Genomic DNA, 23,670 nt, shown 5'->3' with positions numbered 1-23,670 from the left:
ATTGTTGAATAGGGATGCACCGTACCTATGTCGAAACGGTTGCAAAATCGGTTTTTTAAATTTATCGGTTACATTCACCGGTGCTAATTGTTACTGCGAGATTAAAATCTAAATCCATGGAACGTTTGGATTAATTATTAATAAAAATTTTAAAATAAGGATATTTATTTGTTGTCAGGGACAGAATTGCTTTAAGCGGTATTTGATATACTTATTCTGAAAATTTAAATATTCGTTACATAATTAAAATAAATACTACAACGTTATAATAAAAATATTTATGTAAAATAAAAGTAGTTATTTAATACAGTAATATTCTTTACAGATTTCAATTTAACTTTAATGTCTAAATATTGAAATATTTTGATTAAATGAGCTTCATATTAATGTTAACACTTTCATAATGCGCTTTAATTGCGCTTTCATGATGCACTTTCATAACAAATCTTCAAAAATAGATTAATTAAAATCGCTGACCCAATTTTATCAAAGTCTTTTATTCTAATTATCATTGTTTAAATATGTTATACAAGATAGGATTTTATAATTTTTTTCGTCTATATAACCTTTAATGTAGAAAATAAACTAAATAAGGAAAGATGTTCAATACACTTAATTCGCTTTTACCCGCTTCGGGATTATCGTTATTTTTATTTTATTGTATTTATTTAAACTCTTTCAGATTTTTTGCTATAATAATAATGAAAAGTCAAAAGAAAAGTTAATAAAATTTATTACTTTTATAATGTGTTTATCATCAACTTAATGTTTATATTGATTTATTTTAAATGGTTCAAAAAAAAGTTATTAATAAATAATACCAAAAGGCGTTTGTAACTATATTTATTTAACAATAAAGGTATCATTTTATTAAATTATGATCAATAAGTGACTCTAATTTATCAGTGATTCCATCAAAAAACATTAGATTACTAACATGACTTGCACAGAGTATTTTTATATGAACCACCAATATACAATCTATAGATAATAGATAAAGTAAATATCCATATACTTAACTGTCATTGATAATAAAAGCACCGAGTCACCGGCTGAGTACAAATGTTTTTCACGGCGCTTACCCGCGGTGTCACGGTATTCGTGAAGCAAACCTCGCGCGCGTTACACACTTCACCGCTCGCAATGGCTCCAATCAAGGTAAGCGTCTCATCAATACTCTATAAATTGTAAAATTACGTAATAGCCGGCTAATTTGACATCTTTGTTCCCAGGTCGGCGACTCCCTTCCATCCGTGGACTTGTTCGAAGATTCTCCCGCGAACAAAGTGAACATATGCGATCTGATATCCGGGAAGAAAGTAGTACTGTTTGCAGTGCCTGGCGCCTTCACCCCAGGCTGCTCGAAGACACATTTGCCGGGCTACGTGCAGAATGCTGACAAGATGAAGAGTGATGGTGTAGGAGAGATCGTGTGTGTTTCGGTCAACGATCCGTACGTGATGGCCGCTTGGGGAGCTCAGCATAACACCAAGGGAAAGGTAAGATTTAAAAGTAATATTTTCATTAATTTTGCTTTAGTTACATCCTTTTAAAACTGTCAAATAAATTGTGCTATCTCTTATTAAAAAACAAAAACATTTAAGTACTTGTTTTCAAATATTGTTTCAAAGTTTTTGGATACATATTTATAGCAGAAATTTTAGATAGTAAAGAAAACACATTTGTATTCATTAATTCTGAGATGAAAATAGACAGGTTCATCTTATGTTATTCACATATAATCATTTACATCATTGTTTCCTAACATGAGAGCCCACATTCCACAGGGTAGCAATTCAACATGGACACATTCAAGTCTTTTTCTTTAATATAGAATTTAACTATGTTACAATTGGGGTAGTAAGAAGTATAAAGTTTATGGTGGAGAATGGCACAATAAAGGTTGAGAAACCCTGATTTATAATACCCCTTCATTGTATGTCATAAAGTATAAAAGCCCATTTTAATGGAACCTAGTATTAGATTGGACTTTCCTATAAGAGCCCACAACTAATTCTGATGGTTTTTTTGTGGTCACTTTAACAATAGTAGGTAGGATTTCATTCCCAAGCCTAAATAATAATAAATATCTCAAAAAAAATCTATCATATTAAAGTTTGATTTTTTCATGACTCTATTTATTGATTTTAAATTTATTACAACATGACAACATTATGTAGGAGTGTATTATTATAAGATTTACAATTACCCACAAAATTTACTAATTATCTAAAACCTAGAGTAAGGTACATCCATAGATAACTTATTGAAGATACAACCATGATTTCTTAGTCAAAAATTTCTTTATGGATATCCCAAAAATTTCTTAGTAGACATGATTTCCTGAAATGTTAAATCTAATTTAAATACAGTATATATTATAGCCTTTTAATAACATGTTACATAGGCTGTATTAGCTTTATATATATGATTTATTTATTTTATACACATCTCTATTTACCAGCTGTAAAAAGCCTCCTCCAACCTTTTTTATTCCTTTCTACCCTCTGTCTCTATATCACACTTTTTCCGCCACTTAAGCTACCACAAAGTGTATTATAATAAATTCAAGATATAAGTTTTATTCTTATTACACCTTTTCATTCAATATAAAACATTAACTCAATGGATTTAAGGTATAAAATGCTTTGGTAAAGTTTTTGTTGTGATGTGTTTGACCTTCAACCACATTCGATAGTATTATGAAGGTCACTCAATACGTAATTACTTAAATGCCTACTGCATTGAACAACTACGTTCATATTTAATGAAGAACTCCATATTATAAAATTATTAAAAGATAGATATTGCCAGGAGCCATTTTAAGGTTATTATTATACAGGGTGATGTGATGTAGGTGTAATACTTAAAAAGAGGTATAGAATATTTATCAGCAAAAATCTTTAAAGCTTATAAATATAAATTTTCAATCATTTGAAATATGGAACATTAATAAATTTTTTCTATTGGAACGTGACAGTCCAATATCTTCAGCAGTACAAAGACTGCAGGGACAGATAGTAAACAATAATTATCTATACAAATGAAATTGAAGTATCTGTTTGTAATTTTAAAATTACTGCGTTTTACTATATGCATGTGAATATATATACAGAATGTATTCCAATATGTAAATTTGGTGTGGATAGGTCCCCCACTAGATGCACCAATGACAAAGTTAAAGTTGATGGATGCAAGCAGTGCAAGACTGATCTTCGGGGGCAACTTATGTCTTACAGTGAGCTTTAAACAGCTGATAAATAGTTTAAATACATTTTTTTATTGTTGTCTGTCTATTGGCTGGACTGAGATAAATTTAAAACCGTGCCACACCACCATGATGTTCAGCCTGATGCGCTTGGCTACAACTCTCAGTTATGACGAAGAGTCAGAGAGAAATGGTTGGGAGTTATTGTTTTGTTATTAAAGGTGTTTTGTTATTCCAGATCCGTATGCTGGCTGACCCTAGTGGCAACTTCATTAAAGCCTTGGATTTGGGCACCAACTTACCTCCGCTTGGTGGTTTCCGTTCCAAGCGTTTCTCCATGGTAATAAATGATGGCAAGGTTGAAGAGCTTAACGTAGAGCCTGATGGCACTGGCCTGTCCTGCTCCCTTGCTGACAAGCTTAAGTATAAAAAGTAAATGTGATTAGCTGTTCACTTGAGTTCCATGTTTTAGTTTAGGTATTGATTTGAATGTTTGCTTGTAATTTTAAGTTTTAAGTCTGTATACTCTAGTTTTATTTGTTTGAAATGTTAATACACTGTACAAGGTACTCTGTATAGAAGATATATTGTAAAAGTACATTATGTTTTGTGTAATTTCAGTTGTTAAAGGCACTATCGTAAATAAAATTTTGCATAAAATATTTTTAACATTGACAAAGTCAAATTTTAATATTGTTTTCACATATCCATGTAGTTAAGATTAGCAACATTAAAATGTTAAATTAAACCTTCATAGATTGTTCTGTCTATGCTTCATTTTTGTGAGATGCAATTGTATGATCGTATATTTTGTATTTCACAGATCTGATCTTCTGTATCACTTGTGATTGAAACACTAAGCTTTACTCCTTTATAGACTGTAATGGCACTCTTTGTGATATTTCGAATGTGAAATAAATGATCTATTATCTATATATGTTTTATTTCATACTGTATACTAAGAAATTATTTTGTTCATGATTTGTTTTGCTAAGGCATGATATACCTGTGTTACTGTTTTTATAACAACTTTCTGTCTAATATGTTCTTTGCTAGAGCCGTTCTTGAACTATTCATGGTCAATTTCATCAGCCTATAGATGACAACTGTAAGGCAAAGGCCTACCCTAGAGACCGCCACGATGACCGGTGTTACGCTGCCCGAATCCAGCTAATTTCCGCAATCTTGACTATGTCGTCAGATCACCTGGTGAAAGACCTGCCCATGCCGCGTCTATCGGTTCATGGTCGTTATTCAAGAACCTTTTCTATTATCGGAAAGAGCGATGGGTCCCCTCCCACTGCCACTTCATAAGAGCAATTCTTTGAACTACGTCGGTGACTTTGGATCTTCTGTAGATCTCCTCATTCTCTGGGTTACCTTGAACCTTATAAGGTACAGGTCCACCGTAAACGACCACGTATCTGATCCGTATGTTATCATCGGTTAACTTACTTTGATACAAATGAAGGTCATGTCGATAAATATAATAAAATAGAGTTTAGCTCGATAAATAACATAAAAGTCAGTTTTGAAATCAGCATTATCTAGTAGTTTACAAAATTGATTCTTGATAAAGAAGACCAAGGTTCTTGTTATGAGGTCGTAGGAAGACGCATTATGCAGGCCGCTTACATCGGGTACTACTGGAAATTCTACAGGTGAAATGATGGTGGAGAAAAATAAAAAATTCGGACGTATTTTTAAAATGGCTAGGTTAAAAATAATTTATCCTGATTTAACTATCGTCCTGGCCTATTTTGTACAGCGCCGTTTCTATCTATACTTCTATTGTTTTATATAAGTAAACATTTCTCGACAAAAATTATTTATTTTATATTAAATATTGTGTTAAGTCAAAATTACTTTGCTCAAATCATGATTTAAATATACAGACATTAAATAATCTTTTACTATTCAATCCCAAGAAATCCGATGTCATGATCATTATTCTATGCCCGTTAAAAATGTCCTAATTTAGCCGCTTGTCATTGGTTTTTTGTAGCGACGTCGTCGCGCGCCTCCGTCGATAAAGACACGATTCAGTCGCGCCACCCTCCCTCCGTCGTCTCCCCGTCACAGTAGCGCGTTACAAATGCGACTAACACGCGTTAACTAAACGCACGACAGCGTCACTTCAAAAAGACGTCATTGGCGAGTGGCCTTTGAACTGAATTCCATCTTGAAATTAAATCAAGCAAAGATATACTTTTAAAAAGAAAGTTTAAGAACTATTGTCAGAAAAAATGGCGTATTGTCGATTTAAGTGTAGGTTGTAATATTTTTTTGTAACTACGCCTAAGCGTTTAAGCGGTAGAGTACTTTCGTCATTATATATAAATTGTATAAGAAGTGTTTAAATAAATTAATATTTGACTAGGCATATTATAGAATTATTTTTTTTTACCGGTTTTTACTCTGTGTTGACTGATAGAGCATCCCTATATGTCCCTAATGTATTAACTCCGCCATTATATTATACAATGTTTTAAATGCCAAAATTAAATATATCTCTCATCACAGTCTGTGATGACAACGCAGCTTTGATATTTATAAAGTCAGATTGTAATAGGCCGATAGTCATGTCGTTTTATTTATCTGTTATGCTAGACTTATTTTAGCAATTATAAAGTTATATTGGATAGTTGATCATCACGACATCGCATACAAATTTTAAATGATAAATATCGTCATTTCACACGTAGGCCTCTACTATAGATTTCCAATAGGACCGGGTGGGAACGGCACACAGCCAGCGTCTTCCAATGATCTCAAGATTGTCGTCCATCTTCTAGGCGGACTTTCTTAGCTGCGATTACCGGTCCCTGGTCTCCACTCCAGAACCTCAAGGCTCCAGCAGCCATCTATGTGCCCTGAATACTGATGCTCCCACTTACCAGTACTTTAAGCCAAGTAGGTTACTTTTGAGGATCTCATTTCTAAATCCATCTAGTAGTGAAAATACGCGCATAGCCCGCTCCATGGAACGTTTAGCGAACTGAGCTTGCCAATAAGGCCCTGCTAAAAGTGGGAGACCACGTTCGAATTTCGAATTTTAAATCACATTAAAACATAATGGCGGACTTATTTTGTTTGCTATTAATCATTTTGATAACTTAAGAGTTATCTTAAAAGTGAACAATTTAAAACTACTGCGCACTTTGAATTTTTTAAAATATATATGTATGTATATACATACATACATATGTATATATATACATATATGTATGTATATATATATATATATATATATATATATATATATATTAACGACGGGCCAATTTAAAATTGTTCGGCGGGTCCCACAAAGTAGCACTTGTTAATAATTGACGTAATCTAATATATAAAATAATCGTGTCACGGTGTGCGTGATTCAACTCCTCCGAAACGGCTCGACCGATTTTCGTGAATCTTATATCGGCTTATAGCGCGCATATCGGCCAGAGTGGAGAATCGGACATCGTCTTTTTTTCATTTCCCTAAATGTTAAGGGTGGTCCACCTCTTAATTATTTTTTTAATTTGTAGACATTATTTTTTGTTTTTATTTTTTTATGATATAGCATACAAAAATACATATAAACCCAATTTTTACTCCTCTACGATCAACCTTTTTTTTATTTGTTTGTGGGATCAACTAGTTTTATGAACGAAAATGTAATTTTTTAAAGATTTTCATAAAAAAATTCAACGTATTGCATATTTGAACACGTCACCGACAAGTTACTTGTCAGAAACAAATTATTTCGGTTTAGTATGTACCACTATTATATATAATTCTTATAAATTATTCTATAACTATACGAGGGTGAATCAAAAAATTCTTGGAATCAATATTAAAAAATGCAAAGATTTAAATAATAATATTTTATTTTTCTACATAATCTCCCTCCAATGCAATGCATTTAGAATAACGCGTTTCTAACTTCCTTATTCCTTGTGAAAAAAAATTATTTTCTTGACTCTCGAAAAAGTCCTCTACGGCAGCTATAACCGCGTCATTATCGTGAAATTTTGTTCCACGAATTTCCTCTTTTAATTTTGGAAATAAGTGAAAATCACTTGGGGCTAAGTCCGGAGAATATGGTGGGTGGTCAAGGAATGAGTGGCGGGCCGCATAAAGGTGTTTAATGGGCCGCGTGTTGCTTATCCCTGGTCAAGACATTGATTTAATGTACATATAAATATGTATACATAATTATATTTATCCCAAGTTTCTTCATGTACTACTTCTGACCGGTTCGGAAATTTGATTCTTTCAAGAAGAACCTGCTATAAATCTATTTTCCATGTATAAATCGCCACGGCATGTTTGTCTCCTAAATCATAATATTTATAATTGATAATTTTTTCTAACCTATAAAATAAAACGCCTTTGGTTATTATGGTCGTGATCATCGGACATATTTTTTATGGTTTTATGAATGCTTCGGTAATTTAATAACAGATATGTTAAAAAAATTCTGACATTATATATATATTTGGTGAAATATGTAAATTTATTATTAATCTCATATTTAAAATAGCAAATGTTGAATAAATAAAAAAAAAACATGACTGGAATACACATATATTAAAATCGTTGTCTGTAATGCTTGTGTGATATTTGATTTTTTTTATCTGAACACGAAAAACGTGTAGTGATAACAGGATGATTTGCAGATTTTGTAGATGGACTAATTTATATCTGATACGATAATATTATATCACCAATACTTCCATCGTCTTCTGAATGATAAGATATGAACATTTTGGTTTTTTTTTTATAAATTATGGGTTCTTGAGTATAATATTTTTTTTAAAAAAACTATGGCTGTCACATGAACCTTTATAATTCCGCTAACCACAGACGCTTACAAAACATTGACACGGACTAACGTATGCTTCGCGGAACTGTGGGAAGTTTCCTAATATTATTTATATATAATTATTTAAACCTTATACAGTTTATGTATAATGGCGAATATTTACCCCAAATTAACCTGTTTAGGCGGTGCACAGATAAATTAATGAAGGTAGGTAAAACAAGATGGTATCATAAAAACAAAAAAAAAATAAAAAATCTAGATTAGAAATAATTACTAAGATAAAAAAACACGTAAATATATTAATGTTTTATTATATTCTACTATTTATAAATTATATACCATAATGTATATTGAAACAATTTAATATATATACAGTTTATATAAATATGATAAATAACAAAATCCAATTATTGTGATGATTCCGTCAACTTGTCAAGCGACAGCTTTCAACGCATAACGATTCCTGATCATCCTAATACCAAGGGTGAGCGCGTTCTAGGAAGAATAGATTGTATTGCGAAAGAGTGGGTATAGTCGATATTATGGGGGGGGGGGGTATCTAGGTAGGCGATTGCTCGAGGAGCGAAGTGTATTTCTGTGTATATTGGCTACGAACTGGAATTTAGATGTCCTACTTAGCAGATTGGAGAAAAGTATAGATAGTACACGCAAAAAACAGCGCTGTCTCATAGGCAGCCATTTTAGGTGATACCGATACGAAGATATGATCAAATTTGCGGAGATTGAAAATAAGTTAGCATTTATTCAGAAGGTGGTCTAGTTTCTTGAGGTCTCTATTCAGATAAAAATAGCACACATCATATTCCTGCAGGAGTATAAATAGTCATGCAATTTTGACGAACACAAACATTATCGTAATGGCGTTCCGTAAAGAACAGCCTTTTATTTAGGTTATAAAACCTCTTTCTACTACTAAAGTAATATTATTGAAACGAATTAATTATATTTATCAAGACAAGGAGAGGATAAGTTCATGTTTTTATAAAAACAAAAAAACATTAAAAAAACGTAGTCTGTTTTATGTCAATATAACCTTGAATTATTTACGGATCGCTTTTTAAGCCAATGTCGTACTTGATCAAGTATTTAAGTGGAAATCAATACTTGATAGTTTTATTCATTTGTACAGCGATGGTATATTTTTGATTGTCTAAACCAGTATATATCAACCTTTAATAACACATAATTTTTATATTAAAACGAAAGAGTTAAACTGATATCGTGTCCAGTTTCAAATTGCCTAGCTTATAAATTAAATTGCTCCCTCGTGGGCCCCACGTTTGGGAACACTGGTCTAAACAATCTAATCTGGGTAAAAACCTGCAAACTAGATAAACTCAAAGAATGCCTAAAATCTTCCTGACACCATTTTTTCGAGATGAATATGGCCTTCAAATGGATAAAGAACAAGGGGCCAGGAGAATCGATGGAGGTGAGCTTCTAATATCAGGTGGATGAAAATTCTTGAAACGCCTTCAGAAGTTGTTTAATGCCTTCCACGAAGGCAAGACGCTATAGACATGGAATAGGAGTGGTGGTGCTATTCTCCAAAAAGGTGATAATACCTTGATGAAGAATTACAGACCCATCTTACTTCTAAGACATGTCTACTAGTCGTTCTAATTATGAATCGTCGAGTACGGATTATTTTCTCTCAGCCTCCCGTACATTGATTTGACTAAGAAACCTGACAAATCATTTTATGTTTATTGTTCTAAAATATTTATTTCACTAATAAACATAACTAATAATAATACCTTACAAAAATTGTTTTGAAATCTCTCTCCTGAAAGTAAAAGTATCGATATTTTATGCTCTGCGTTTTTCGTATGAAAATATCGATAAGTTACATATTTGTTTTGCCCATCCTTAACACGAAGGACATGAAGATAGGGAGCATCACATGAACACGAACACACACACAAGTACTCAAGATGTACATAGAAGTATAAATAAAAAATCAATACATATCTGTGCTGTCCGCCTATATGAGCAAATTTCCGTCCCGGACGACTTAGAAATGTTTAATGAATTCCTCTTTTGTTTTAATGGTTTATTTGCCTTAGTTTAATATTATTTTATTTCCTTATTATGTAAATCACAGTACATTTTTAGTCGACTATTAATATTATCAATTTTCTTTCTTTGCCTTTAATAACCTAAAAACTAGGTACCATGAGAAATATTTTTAATAAAATTAGTATTCTAACGGTTTTCTTGTGATATATTTTAATAACAAATATTATTTATGCGCCATAATTTGAAATCTTTGACACTTGATAAATAAAAATAAAATAAAATCGTAAAGCGTAATTTCATTTTCACGAAGTTAACAAATCTTTCATGGGTCTGAGTGTACGCGCATTAAAATTCCTCAAGATATCTTAGACCTTTATTTTCAGTTTTAAATCTAAATTAAGAGTATATTATTAAATATATCTTATTATAGCATTCGAGTTTTTAGTCGATCCAATTACATGGAATATTATAATATAATACACGATTGATATTACCTAGTCTAGCAATAAATTCTGTTACAGGCTATTTACATACATTAAAAAAAAAAACATTAATTTGAATTTCGAACGTTAGCTTCTACGACAAAAAATAGACGTCTTTCCCGCCATGTATGTATTTTGTTTAGAAATTATTTCTTTTGAGAATGCTGTGGACCACTAAAGAGAATAGGAATGCAATAATTGCATTGTACAAAGTAGGTAAGGAGCTAGCAGACATTTTTGATACAGTGAAAAGCTAGGGATTAGCCGAATGTTTGTGTATCGTACCATCAAAAGGTACACTGAAACAATGTCTGTTGATGACCGTGAGAAATCCGGTCGCCCACGGTCTATTCAAACAAACCACATCGTTATGCAGTCAAGGAAAAAATTCATGAAATCCCATAAGGGTCGGGTCATCCGTCGACGAATGGCCCGGCCGTTTAAAAGCGTGCGTTAAAGCTAATGGTGGACAATTTGAATAACTAGTTTAATACGTTAACATATCACATAGTTTTTACTCTCCATAATCACATATACAACTAACATAAATTTTTTTTTTTTTTAGAAATTATCGGATATTTTATTCGTAACAAAACTTATGCCTAATGAATTGCTAAATGTATTTAAGAGCAACTGTTGAGTCTCTGGACGGCTTTTACCAGATCAGCGTTCCGAACTGGTGGTAGCTTATTGTTAGCTTAATGCCTATTTGAATTTTAATTATATAATAGCTTTACTAAAGCCTACCCGACTCTGAATAATCCCAGCAGATTCGATGTCGCTGGTGTACTCGCTGAGGCACCTTTTAAAGTTGTAATGGAAAAGGCATTTGTCTTCCATCTCACCTGATGGAAAGTGTAGATGAAGATGGTACACGCCCATCCAAAAGAAACCTGTTCACTCTACTCTTAAAGGCTTCAAAGTTCAACTCATCAGAAAAATTGACCTAGATGGGTCGTTCCAAATCTTGGCGATTCTCACCAAAAAATTGTCAAACCATTAAGTTCGACTTTTGGCTATCTCAACAACGTATGACAACGCACATCGGTGATCTATCTGCTACCCTCGTACACTGAAATAGTACGTGGGCAGCAGTCTCGTCCTTTACCAGGCACACCCTGTCCTAATGTAAGCAGATGTCTGTTAAAAAGACCAAGACTGATTAAGATTCCTGCCATCAGGCGCAGTCGGGGTCGCGACAGCTGGAGCAAGCTCATGGCTAGTATATCGCTCACTGCGTTGACCACTCCTATATGAGGTCTGGCCTTACCAATTGGTAGTAGGATGAGGGATCTCCAGCCTGTGAACAATAATGTTGTAATCTCTCCGGGTCAGCTTATCTTGACATTTGCAATATATAATATTCTAGACCGGAAACTAAGGTAGAATGAAAAACGTAATAAAAGGATTATTTATTAATATTAACATTTCTTCTTGTTCTTAGGGCTGGACAGCGTCACGAAAGACACTCGGCGAGGAGCCTTAGGGCTTTGTATCGATTTCACGGGCACAGGCATTTTTATATCCGTCACCTATAAATATTAAAAGATATATCTACACATTTAAATAATATTTATCCTTCATTTGTATCCGTTTTTAATACTAAAATAATAGCTTTTTACTACATGTCTATATATATATATATATATATATATATATATATATATATATATATATACGGTCGCGGTTGTGTTTCGCATTGTTTGCCGCATACGCATTTATCAGCGGGCTGGCGGGCGGTGCACTTTGTTGCATGACTACCACTGCATGTGCGGTAGTGGCTAAATATTGGTCCTTTGGTTACTTAGGATGGACTTCTGCAAAAATAACGCCTGATTCCATTAAAAAATTATAAATACAAATTTTTTAAATAATTCTGTGTAAATTTTTTTTAATTTCTGGATATATTCTGGAGGAACTTACACTAGCAGGTAGCTAATGTAATAAGGAGTAACTAAGGCTACTTTTATTTCAGAAAATTTCTTAAACGAAAAAAAATTGATGTTTTTTAGTAAAATTCCACATGGACGAAGTCGAAAGGACAGTTAGTATTACAATATACAGGTGATTGGTATAAATGAGAAAGATTCAAAGGGGTGAATGTTTAGCTTATTTGCTGTAAATTTATATGTAGTACACCCTATATAAAAATGAATGGTTTCACAAATAAATCAATTTCCAAATTACTATATGAGTATATTAAAATTATTTATTGTTTACTATCTGTCCTTGAACTCTCTGTACTGCCAGAAGTTATTGGCCAGTCACATTCCAAAAGAAAAAAAAATAATGTGACTTATTTCAAAGTGATCACTTTATAAAGGTTGGTTTAAAACAGGTGTATATAAGCTTTATTACTTTCACACTTATAACCAATCACTTGTATAAAAGATTTCTACATATTACTCATCAAGACTTATACATATAGCCATAAGACTAAGAGACTTGAAATTTGGTAGCAATATTCTTTTCGTTGAATAGAAGTCAGCTAAGAATGTATTTCAAGAAATTCTTCCATGCACTCCTTGCATGAAGAGAGATGTTTATAAAATTAGTGAACAGGACAGAGAGCAGCTAGTATATATAATAAATATGTACGTAATATATATGTTTAAATATTATCAATAGATATGTTTAAATATTATAATATAATATGTTTAATGATGAACAATAGTTCATCATTAAACATATTACTTATCTTTGTATTTGATTTATTTTTAATCTTTAGTAATACATTAAATAAATATTATTGTATCATTCAAGAGTTTTTAGTTGATCAAAATTTGTGGAAGTTGGTTTGTCGCCTCATTTACATGGTTGATATTATAATATATACATGAAAAATTAATAAATTTCATTTAAAAAGAGCCACTGTTGAGTATTGGCCAGCTGTTAACAGATCACCTTTTCAAGCTGGTGGTAACTTACAACTTATAATTTTAAAATAATTAACGATTAAAAAACGTCTGTAAATGTCTTTTCCAATAAAGATATTTTGAATTTGAAATCTAAAAGAAATACAAAAAAATTATATCAAACGTTATATATAACCCATAGTGGTTAACTTCAGAAAAATAATTGAAAAAACTTAAATGTGTTGCTTTATTACACATTCTGTATTAAGAACTTGGAATTAATCTTCGCTTGTTTCAGGAAGATTACTGTGAAGAAAAATAGCTGTGTTCCCTGATATTTAAAAGAAATACAATAAAGTAAATCAAACAATATAAATAAAGATGCAAAATAAAAAATATACTTCATAAAGAATACACCTTGTATAAAGCAGCAGTTTTCATTCTTATTTGTGAAATTTGTCATATGTTGTAAACAAATTACTCAGTGTTGTAAGAACACCCTGTATAAATGTATTAGGAACATACCTTTGCTTGTTTCAGGAAGCTATTCTCATTGCGCTTGGTAGAACTTGTCGGTGTGTTTGTTAATTTTGGGGAGACTTGTTTTTTGTCCGGTGACTTAGTTTCAGGACTCTCTGACTTGCCCTGAGTATCCTCGTAGACTAGTTTCATATCCTCGCTGTCTTCTATGACCATGACCTCGTCTTTTTCAGAATCAGCCATAGCTCCACTATCCTTGGGCTTGATGATTTCGTTGTTGGAGTTATCTGACCAGGAGGACATAGCGGTTTCAACCAAGACGTCTATCTTTACTGGTGTTTTCTGCTGTGTCTTTTCTATTGCTTGTTTCTTAGGTGAATCCGCAGGGGCTTTGAATTTAATGAAGGAATCTATCTTCGATATGCTTGTGTTTTTAGATTCTTTAATTTCTTCAGATTTTGTATCTTTAATCTGCTGGTCGTCTGTCTGTATGTCCATTGGTTCTGTAAAATTATTAATATTTTATTACAATGTCTATATGATTTGTTGAAATTATTACTCGGATACATTCTCAAGATAATATTGTACAGGTACGATGGCGAATTTGAATTATTATTAATAATTAGCATTAGCTAAGTGAAAATTAAAAAAAAATCTCCAGAACAATTTCAAGAGGAGTATGTTTTTAACAGGGATTATGAAAGTGATTTATACTTTTAGAGTTTATGCCAGTTTTATGGGATTATTACGAATTTTAGACTACAATATTTTTTTTTTAAAAAGTTATTGTGGTCTGAAAATCGTTCCATATCAGAATTATAGCCCGAGATAATGGTCATTTGAGTATAGCCGGAAAAATAATCATCCTAATTTAGTTGGCAAAAATAATAATCGGTATATGATAGCCGGGAAAAATAATCATCGAAATATAATGGGAAAAATAGTAATTTCAATTAAGGCGGTAAAATAGTCAACTGATTTGACCCAGTAAAATAGTCATCTGAATTGAACAGGTAAAATACTCAACTGTATCGAACCGGTAACATAGTCATCTGAATTTAGGCGGTAAAATAGTCATCTGAATTTAGACGGTAAAATAGTCACCTGAATTTAGCGTAAAAAATAATCATCCGAATATAGCATGAATAATCATTTAATTGACCCATCATACAAAGTTCTTGTTTCTAAGCTATTTTAACGTTTTTTTTAATAATTACCTATATAAGTATTATTTTTAATACACTGAATTTAATATCTTTTATTATCTTTTATTTTGATACATTTTGACGACATAATGTTTTTAAGTATACCAAATAACATTTTTTTTTACATTGGTAAGTATTTTCTATCTACCTCTCTTCTACTTCTTGGTCCTTTATCTTCGTTGGTGAAGAAGATGGCACCCTTCCTAGAAAACCTTGGAGAAGGATTCGTTGAGTTGCCTAGGGTCTCTATAACCTGCTTTTCTGTGTGCTAAGGATAGGTAAGGAGATCATATATCTGTTGTCCATGATCAAGAAGGGTGCGAGATTCGAAGACGAACACAAATGGCAAAAATGCGAAGAGTATGTTAACCAAAATATGACCGAATTTAGCATCAAAACGAAAAAAAAATTGAAATAGAATTCTTGAATGATTTGTCTGTGAACTAAGGTCATAGATGACCTTGTCTTCGAAGAACACCGGATGGAAATGACAGTGCCCAGCAGTGGACCTCTATCGGCTGAAATAATGAAGATACTCGACTTCATCGCAATGTATAACCAGGATATAGATATATATGTATTTACTTTGGCAGAGCTCTTTTCTCTCCTTCTCCGTAGATTTCTTCTCTTATTTCTAAGTTAATCCATAAGCTGGGAGATGCTGTACCTGGTTGATCAGAATCCTCAGTCATCGGCTCCCCGAGCTCACCCTCGCTGAATGTGATGACGGAGCAGAAGCCGTCCGTGCTGGAAGCCACCAGCACTCTACCGTCCGGAGACCAAGTCAGGTCTGTCAGTCTGCAAATGTAAACCAGCTCATTGTTTAACATCCACTGTTGGACATGGGCCCTGCATCCACCATCATCTGACAACACACACACACAGACATAGCAAAGAGTCTACATTTATCAAGTTCTGGTAAGTATAATACAATTGTCAGTCATGTATTAGTAAATGCCCACTAAGCCTTCCCCATAAATCACCACAATGACAAGTCCATCTTTAAGTTATTTTAGATATTCACCTTGTGTAATGTATATTAGAGATAAGGGCCACAGGAGTTTTCTGCTGCGTGTCGTACAGGAGCACTGAACGCTTGGTGGCGACTGCTAGTATCTGACGAGCTGGCGTCGGGATGGCGGGGCGAGGGCCTAGGGCTCTCGGCGCCAATCGCAACGGCGCCCAGCGCACCGCCAGTGCAGGCTCACCACATGGCACTACGCACGCTGGCCTGTGAAAATAAATATACTGTATAACATCCCAACATATAAGTACTGCAATGTCTGATGAAGGATGTGTGGTGCTGGTGATAACATATATGATGGGTGAGACCACCACAGAAGATCAAAAGTCAACGACATAGGTCAAAGAATTGCTTGCTTGATGTAGGTGGGACATCGCTGGTAAAGTTCTTGGTGTGACTGGTAAGGTAAGGTTCTTGAATGTCGACCACGAGCCCGTAGACGCGACATGATTAGGCCCCCCACTATATATACATATATATATTTAAATGAGAAAACAAACATACACTTTCAAGGAGTATCGTGTGTATATATACACAGCATTGATGGTTTTAACATCCGTCTTGGCTTGCTCAGGTTCTATCCGGCCTGCAGGCACGGCTATCAGCAATCCATCCGGACTGAACTGGAGTCTGCGATAGAAAGTCTGCAGCGTGTCGTCGTGGTACAGCCGCACCTTCGTCTCGTGCAGTGGATGGTCTTGAGGGAACGGCAGCACTGCCTTGCTACTCCGCGACACTACCTTCTTGGAAGCTACGTCAAATGTCCGGAATGTTCTGAAATTATGATAAATAAAGAATATTTAACATCACCAGATTGTTTACATTTCAAAATTCAAAACTCATATTAAAAATAAATGGAACAAAAAATCTTATTATTCAATAAACATATATTTAAATGACAAGAATCCTTGGTAGTCATAGCAATCTTTGGGGTAGGCTTATGCCTTACCACAACACCTTCTTACACACCACCCTTCTTAGGGGGCGGCCACACGTTCCCTAACCGCGAACAGAAGTTGAATCGGGATCCTTCCTTGGCTCGCCTGTGGTCCATGCTGCCATCCCAAGCCACATATATACAACATAAATATTATACAGCTCTATGCGGGTAGAGCTATTACTATGTGCGAACATATCATACAACTGAAATGCATCTGTCCAGCTTGTCATGTTCACGGACCCTTCTGCTCCGTAAACTCAGTTCCAATGAAGCTGTAAAAGCTACCAGGGTTACAGCATCAACATCAACCGAAACCAAGCAAGCCTATGCCTTGCAATGAGCACCTATTGACTGACATAATGAATTTTCTTTTGTAGTTTTAGCCAATATCTGCTTTACCATTTATAGCTTGACATAGATTTATGCCATACCCTTCAATACTTATATTATGAAATTAAAGAGAACAATCTGTTCGGAGGTAAGAAAGAAATCTTAAAAATGAAAACAGCACAGCATTAAAATAAATATAATATCTATTGCAAAGAAAGATCACTCAGGAGTAAATCATCAATTAAGACTGATTAGAGACTGAACTGCAACTTAGCTATGATGCTGTCATGAACGGACTCCCTTTACTAAAGGAGGAGCACTATTTAAAGTCCCTTAAATTATTATACTAACATCATTGGTCATTGTTCTGGCAAACAATTGCTTCCAATGTATTACTTTTTTACTATATAAATATAGTTTAGATACAAAAAGATAAGAACATAAGAAATCTATTGAAAAAACTTCATAGAGGATTAATATAAAAAAAAATACCTGTCGCTACTGGCAGATGCAACATATTGCCCTCTGGGGTCCCAAGAAACTCCCTGTACAAAACCTTTGTGATCGGCTAATATACAGGTATAGCGGCCACGCATCACATCCCACATTAGCAGCTTATTGTCCACTGATCCTGAAGCCAGATGTGCCGAGTCTGCACTCCAGCTGATATCCAGTACATCCTCCATATGTCCCCGTAGAGTCTACATTGGTTATGGTTAAGGTTATTAGAAGATACGGGATGCAGGCTATATTCCATCAGTAATATTAAAAATCTTTGGAGCAGGGTTATGTCCAGTTGTGGATATCTTACGACTTTGATGATGGTTCTAATATAAATTGGATGTTATCTTGCCTAGTTTATTTAAGTAAGAAAAGGACCAATATTTAGCCACTTCCGCACATGCAGTGGTAGTCGTGCAATAAAGTGCACCGCTCGCCAGCCTGCTGATAAATGAGTATGCGGCAAACAATGCTAATCCCACAACCGCCACCGCCAAATTACTCAACACGTGTTTTACCACTCCATGGGGCATCTTCAGGAGTTATGTTACACTGATTAGTGCCAAACACAGAGTTATAGAGTCTCAGGCAGAGAAAAAAGAGAAATAGCTAAATATTGGTCCTTTTCTTACTTAGGATGGACTTCCGCGAGGTAATGCCTGATTCCATTAAATATCTAGTTTATTTAATCATAGTTTGGTATGAACATAAATAATTTAGAAAATCAAAATGTACACTCCAGAGGAGCCATTTTTAAGATTCATATATAAATTCTGGTTTTATATACTGCATTAAATGAATATTAATAATTTGCTTGGAATTCTTAGATAACATAATATTAACATAATATAATAAATAACATAATACATACATAACATAGTAGACATAAGATCTTGTTCAATTTTATGATCTAATTTAAATAAAGTGTCAACACCAGAATTGACCTAGTATCATCTAAAACTGGGTTTATTCACATAGTTCAGATATTGGGAGCTCAAGGGTCTGTTGGGATTTCTCGAGGAGTTGGGTTGGTTTGATTAAGACCAACCACCACACAAAACAAGCACATTGCTGCTTAGTTGCAGAAACCAGTCCGCTGAGACAAGTCAATAGTGGGAGCTCCAAATGTCTGTCTATATCATGACTTGAGAACTCAAATAAATATCTTTGGGGGAGGTCTGTTACTTTTTTAATGCCAATTTTACTATTTTTTCTAGTTTTAAATCATCCATTTGTCAAGTGAAAATCAACATAATATTAATCCCAGGCATTTTTATTCCCTATTTAATTTTTAATTAAAAATCTGCCATATCTATCAATCTTCCTTTAATATAAACTTGGATTTTTTAGCAGATAAATTGAAATTTGCATACCAAAAAGGATAAATTGGCTTTATGTAAAAATAACAAACTTATAAAATAATATAATATGCTTACTTTATGAATAACCCATGTTTCTTTATACTGTTCCTCAGTCTGTTCTTGGACCGATGCTGGTTCTTCAGTCTTCTGTTTCCATACGAAAATAATCGACTCATCATCACCTGATGCTAGAAGCTTGCCATCTGGAGACCATCGAACTACATTCACAGCTTTCTGGTGACGTGTCAAGTCCGCAGCCACCTCTAGTTTCACGCAGCCAGTGTCGGTTATTGAAATATACCATATCTACGATATTAATACCATCATAGTGATTAACTTCGATTTTTTTTAATTGAAAAGTTAATTTTATAGTTAAGCTTACCAAAACATGAGTATCTGTCCCTCCAGTAGCAAGTCGTAGAGGTCCATTCGGTTCGCATTTAGGTTGAATATCGACACTTAACACAGGATCCCTATTGTGCCATGATATTTCAGGGATCGAGAACTTCATATTCAATACTTAATCTATATGAATAATACTATTTAGATCTTTATTTTATAATCAATTTAATATATCATTTGAGTATATTATATGCACTAAACTAATTAAGCAGAATTAATATCACAAATAAATAAACGGTTTAGTCAAGTTTGTTTTGGCTTTTAGGCGCGAATTTATTTTGACACTTCATTTGACACGATTCTATCATAACTGTAGTTTTGTATTTATGCTTTAAAGACAGAAATATAGGATTAGCATAATTTTAAAATTAACAATGGCTTTAATTACCTTCTAAACTTCTTGGGTGATTTTACTTAGTTAAATACTTAACTGTGTTAAAAATGTATTTTTAATCAATTAAATTCAAACAAAGCTTGGAATTCGTTTTATTTTATTTACTATTAAAATGTACCAATAATTTATATAAATTTTAAATATAATTTTTATTTTAAAATTTTTATTATTAGTAAAATATAAAATTGTATGAATTACTGTTTTTTAGACTAGCAACACGGCTAAGACTTCAAATCAAAACTATTTTGTCTCTCTCTTTCACTGACGTTTGGTTGATATTGAAAAACGCCAAAATGGTTCGTGTTCTCAGTTTCCTATATTTATCCATTAAAATCATCGCTTGAGTTTTATTAAACTATTTTTATAGTGTAAATTATTTACACGCATGAATTAGTCAGAACAGTGGTAGCCGTATTTTCATGTCGGGGTTTTCATAATTCCAGGTGAACGTACCAAAACAGCGCAGGACATACTGCAAAAAGTGCAAATGCCACAAGGTGCACAAAGTGTCCCAGTACAAGAAGTCTAAGGAAAGGCACGCTGCGCAGGGCAGAAGGCGTTACGACCGTAAACAGCAGGGATACGGTGGACAGTCCAAACCCATCTTCAAAAAGAAGGTAACCATAACATAACCTTTACAGTAAATACCGACTCATAGTATAATACAATTTAATATTAATGATGCAAATATTTATATAGCTTTATCAACTATTATTGAATATTGACTAGTTAAATAATTGTACAAAAATCATAACGTTAATTAATATAGATATACATTTTTAAATATTTTAATGAGTAAGACAAGAGCTCTTTCAATCTCACAATTTTTGACAATGGGTGGCAAATTTCGAAGAATTTATTTTTAACTAATACTAATATTAATGTAGTATTTGCTAAAAGCACTTGATCTTTATTATTATATCCTTCTATCGTAGGTTACTGAAATATCTTCGCCGAAATACCATAACCCTTTTCTAAAATAAACGTTGGCATAAGCTTAAGAGTTCAAAATTCTGGGATTTTTTTTGTTATTTTTTAATAGTGTGCCCAAAACAATATAACAAACAGTTTTTTTTTACCAAGTGATGAGTCTATGGCGGTATCCCCATGGTCTTATACAGTAAAACATACATGACATTAAAGTTAAACAAAACATTTCATTACTTTTATTAACAGGACTAGAGTTAAAAATATTGATCCCGCCAGATATAAAATCTTAGACTGCTTCTTTTCATATATGTGAACTAGAATGAATTTCATATTAACATTTAATAAAATATAAAGGTGTACATAGTTTTTTTGATTCAACTAAAATATATGTCATACTTATTTTTAATGTTTATTAGAAATTCCCATTTAAAATGCCTTGAAAGATCTATGACAAGCTCTCTTCTCTCCTATCTTCTTCTTTGCTCAAGACAGTAGAAATAAAGAATCCAGTTATTAGTCAGATCAATGGGTAGGTGATCATGGTTCTGACCATCTAATTTCTCTATGACCAATAGTTTGACCAAGATATCTGGTTGCTTGTGGGTGATGTATTCAAAATAACTCACTGGTAACATTGTGGTAAGTGTGGTCTTCAATCTTGAATTGGTAGGAATAGATAGAAGTAGGAAATTGTTTTAATAGATGATTCTAATATCAGATTAAATATATGTCATTATATGTCAATCACTGGAAAACCTTCTGATTTTTACTCTAGGGTTGATATCAATGATTGGAAATAGTTCTATATGATTCATTGTATTCCAATTGATAATGGTTATTGGAATTATGTTATTTTAAATTTTAAAATGTTTTATCTGCCTCTAGTATATATATTAAAATGTGTGTAATCTACAGATAATAATAATCAAGACATTAAAATTTCACTAATAATATTCTAGGATAAACTTTCTATAGAATGTGTTAATAAGATATGTGTTATTTTATTTTTTATGTTACATTGTAGGCGAAAACCACAAAGAAAATTGTGCTTCGTTTGGAATGCGCTGACTGCAAAGTGAGGTCCCAGGTGGCCCTCAAGCGCTGCAAGCACTTTGAACTTGGAGGTGACAAGAAGAGGAAGGGACAGATGATCCAGTTCTAGGCTGGCTAATAAATAAGTTAAAACTTTAATCTGTTTTATTTTTCTAACTTGATTTATTTATCTTAATTTAATATGTGATCAAATGGTAGGTCAGTATTCTCTTAGCTAGGTTCACCCTTCTTGAGAACCACTCCTGCCTTCCAGCTTGTCCTAAAATATCTACACCTGAACTTTCAGTGGACATACCTTTACTAATTCCACTTTAGCGAAACAAAGTATAACAAAATGTGTATAGTGAGTTGGTTTTTAATCTTAATATGCGGAAATAGGATTCTTACTAGATCAAGATTTTGTTGTGTGCAGTTGTGGTGTTTCTGCTTTGCATCTTATATAGGGTTCCATATTAAAGTCTAGAGTAGCTTTATTATATGTGATTGTAGGAACTGCATTACGTCATCATCAGCGAATCCCGCACCGGTGCGCACTACAATACTTATTGTTTGATTAAGTTTTAATTGGTTGAACATTGTCTTTGTTATTTTTTAGAAATCTGTATAAATATCAGTTCTCAGATTAGTGGTCAGTTCTGCTGTCCCAAGCCACACACATACACCATATGTCTACACATGTTGACAAGCCCTGTAAAAATTTTGATGCAAGTTCCCAGACCCTTTCGCTCCATGAACTTGGTACTGATAAAGCTGTAAAAGCTCCTAAGCTAACAGCATTAACATCACCAGAAACTATAGTAGTCAATATACTTGTATCTATTTTGGACTTTTTGATCTACTACCCCTGTGAAGACATTCCACAAGATCATATAATGAAGTTAGTCAAGCACAACCTACTGAGAACTAACAACAAACTCAATAGGGTTTGTATTTTATTTGAATATCAATGGAAAAAAATACTTTTAAATTCGGAACAATTATTTTCGAACATCTTTATCTTGTACATACTGTAAAATAGAGTAATATACCTTTTAACAGTGTCAGGGCTTAATAAATTTCCTAAGAGATAATTTTAAAGTATTAGTAGTCTATTGAATGGCGAGAATGTGGACTGTGTAAATGGTTTAAATAAAAGATGAAAGATTAAAGAAATGATGGTGGTAATTCAATTATAATTTTACAAAACTAGGTAACAGTAAAATAATACAATACAAACACGCGACACAAACTGTCGATATATAAAAAACAAAAGGTTTTATATGACACAGACAGTCGCCAACAAGTGCTATATAGAATTATAAAGTATTACAGGTTCATCTCATATCAATATATACAATGATAGCTTACTGATAATGTGTCTATACTATTTATATGTTGTTCATTAAGTGTTTCCGTCAAAAATCTAATCAACATAGCAGCATAAATCATCTCGAGTGGAAAACGACTTAAGTCATTTTGTGCTGATTTCACATCTTGAACGGGAAGAGTCTTAAAGTTGTTTTTCGCGGGTTTTAGCGAGGAGTTTTTGCAATGGGATCAGATGGACATACATTGGAAAGATACAATTCGTTTTGCTGTCGTAATTATGTTGTAATATGTTAAAAGTTCTGAGGAGCAGGTTTCCAAATGTCACCAGAAATTTTTTGGGTAGTTTTATG

General features: G+C 33.2%; 3 protein-coding genes across 3 annotated transcripts; 2 read left to right on the top strand and 1 right to left on the bottom strand.

Annotated features, from left to right (window-relative positions):
- The first annotated feature begins 1,013 nt into the window (after positions 1-1,013).
- Prx5 (Peroxiredoxin 5) lies at positions 1,014-4,139 on the top strand. Its single transcript, XM_068776414.1, has 3 exons — positions 1,014-1,158; positions 1,233-1,499; positions 3,447-4,139. The coding sequence occupies exons 1-3, from the start codon at positions 1,063-1,065 to the stop codon at positions 3,642-3,644; spliced, it is 561 nt and encodes a 186-aa protein (XP_068632515.1). The 5' UTR covers positions 1,014-1,062; the 3' UTR covers positions 3,645-4,139.
- Positions 4,140-11,958: 7,819 nt separating this feature from the next.
- On the bottom strand, positions 11,959-19,883 carry Caf1-105 (chromatin assembly factor 1, p105 subunit). Its single transcript, XM_068776506.1, has 8 exons — positions 19,616-19,883; positions 19,309-19,539; positions 17,864-18,072; positions 16,606-16,875; positions 16,102-16,308; positions 15,745-15,875; positions 13,918-14,375; positions 11,959-12,069 (listed from the first exon to the last, which is right to left on the bottom strand). The coding sequence occupies exons 1-8, from the start codon at positions 19,742-19,744 to the stop codon at positions 11,959-11,961; spliced, it is 1,746 nt and encodes a 581-aa protein (XP_068632607.1). The 5' UTR covers positions 19,745-19,883.
- A 368-nt stretch (positions 19,884-20,251) lies between these two features.
- Positions 20,252-22,150, top strand: RpL36A (ribosomal protein L36A). Its single transcript, XM_068776440.1, has 3 exons — positions 20,252-20,325; positions 20,473-20,646; positions 21,984-22,150. Exons 1-3 carry the CDS (start codon positions 20,323-20,325, stop codon positions 22,119-22,121), a joined length of 315 nt encoding a protein of 104 aa, XP_068632541.1. The 5' UTR covers positions 20,252-20,322; the 3' UTR covers positions 22,122-22,150.
- The last annotated feature ends 1,520 nt before the right edge of the window (positions 22,151-23,670 follow it).

The sequence above is a fragment of the Battus philenor genome, unplaced genomic scaffold (genome assembly GCF_028537555.1).
Source record: "Battus philenor isolate CCGP_79_NKW_IND1 unplaced genomic scaffold, ilBatPhil1.0.hap1 SCAF_12, whole genome shotgun sequence".
NCBI lineage: Eukaryota > Metazoa > Arthropoda > Insecta > Lepidoptera > Papilionidae > Battus > Battus philenor.
The sequence above is the reverse complement of the archived record's forward strand: the minus strand, read 5'-3'. Positions and strand labels throughout refer to the sequence as shown.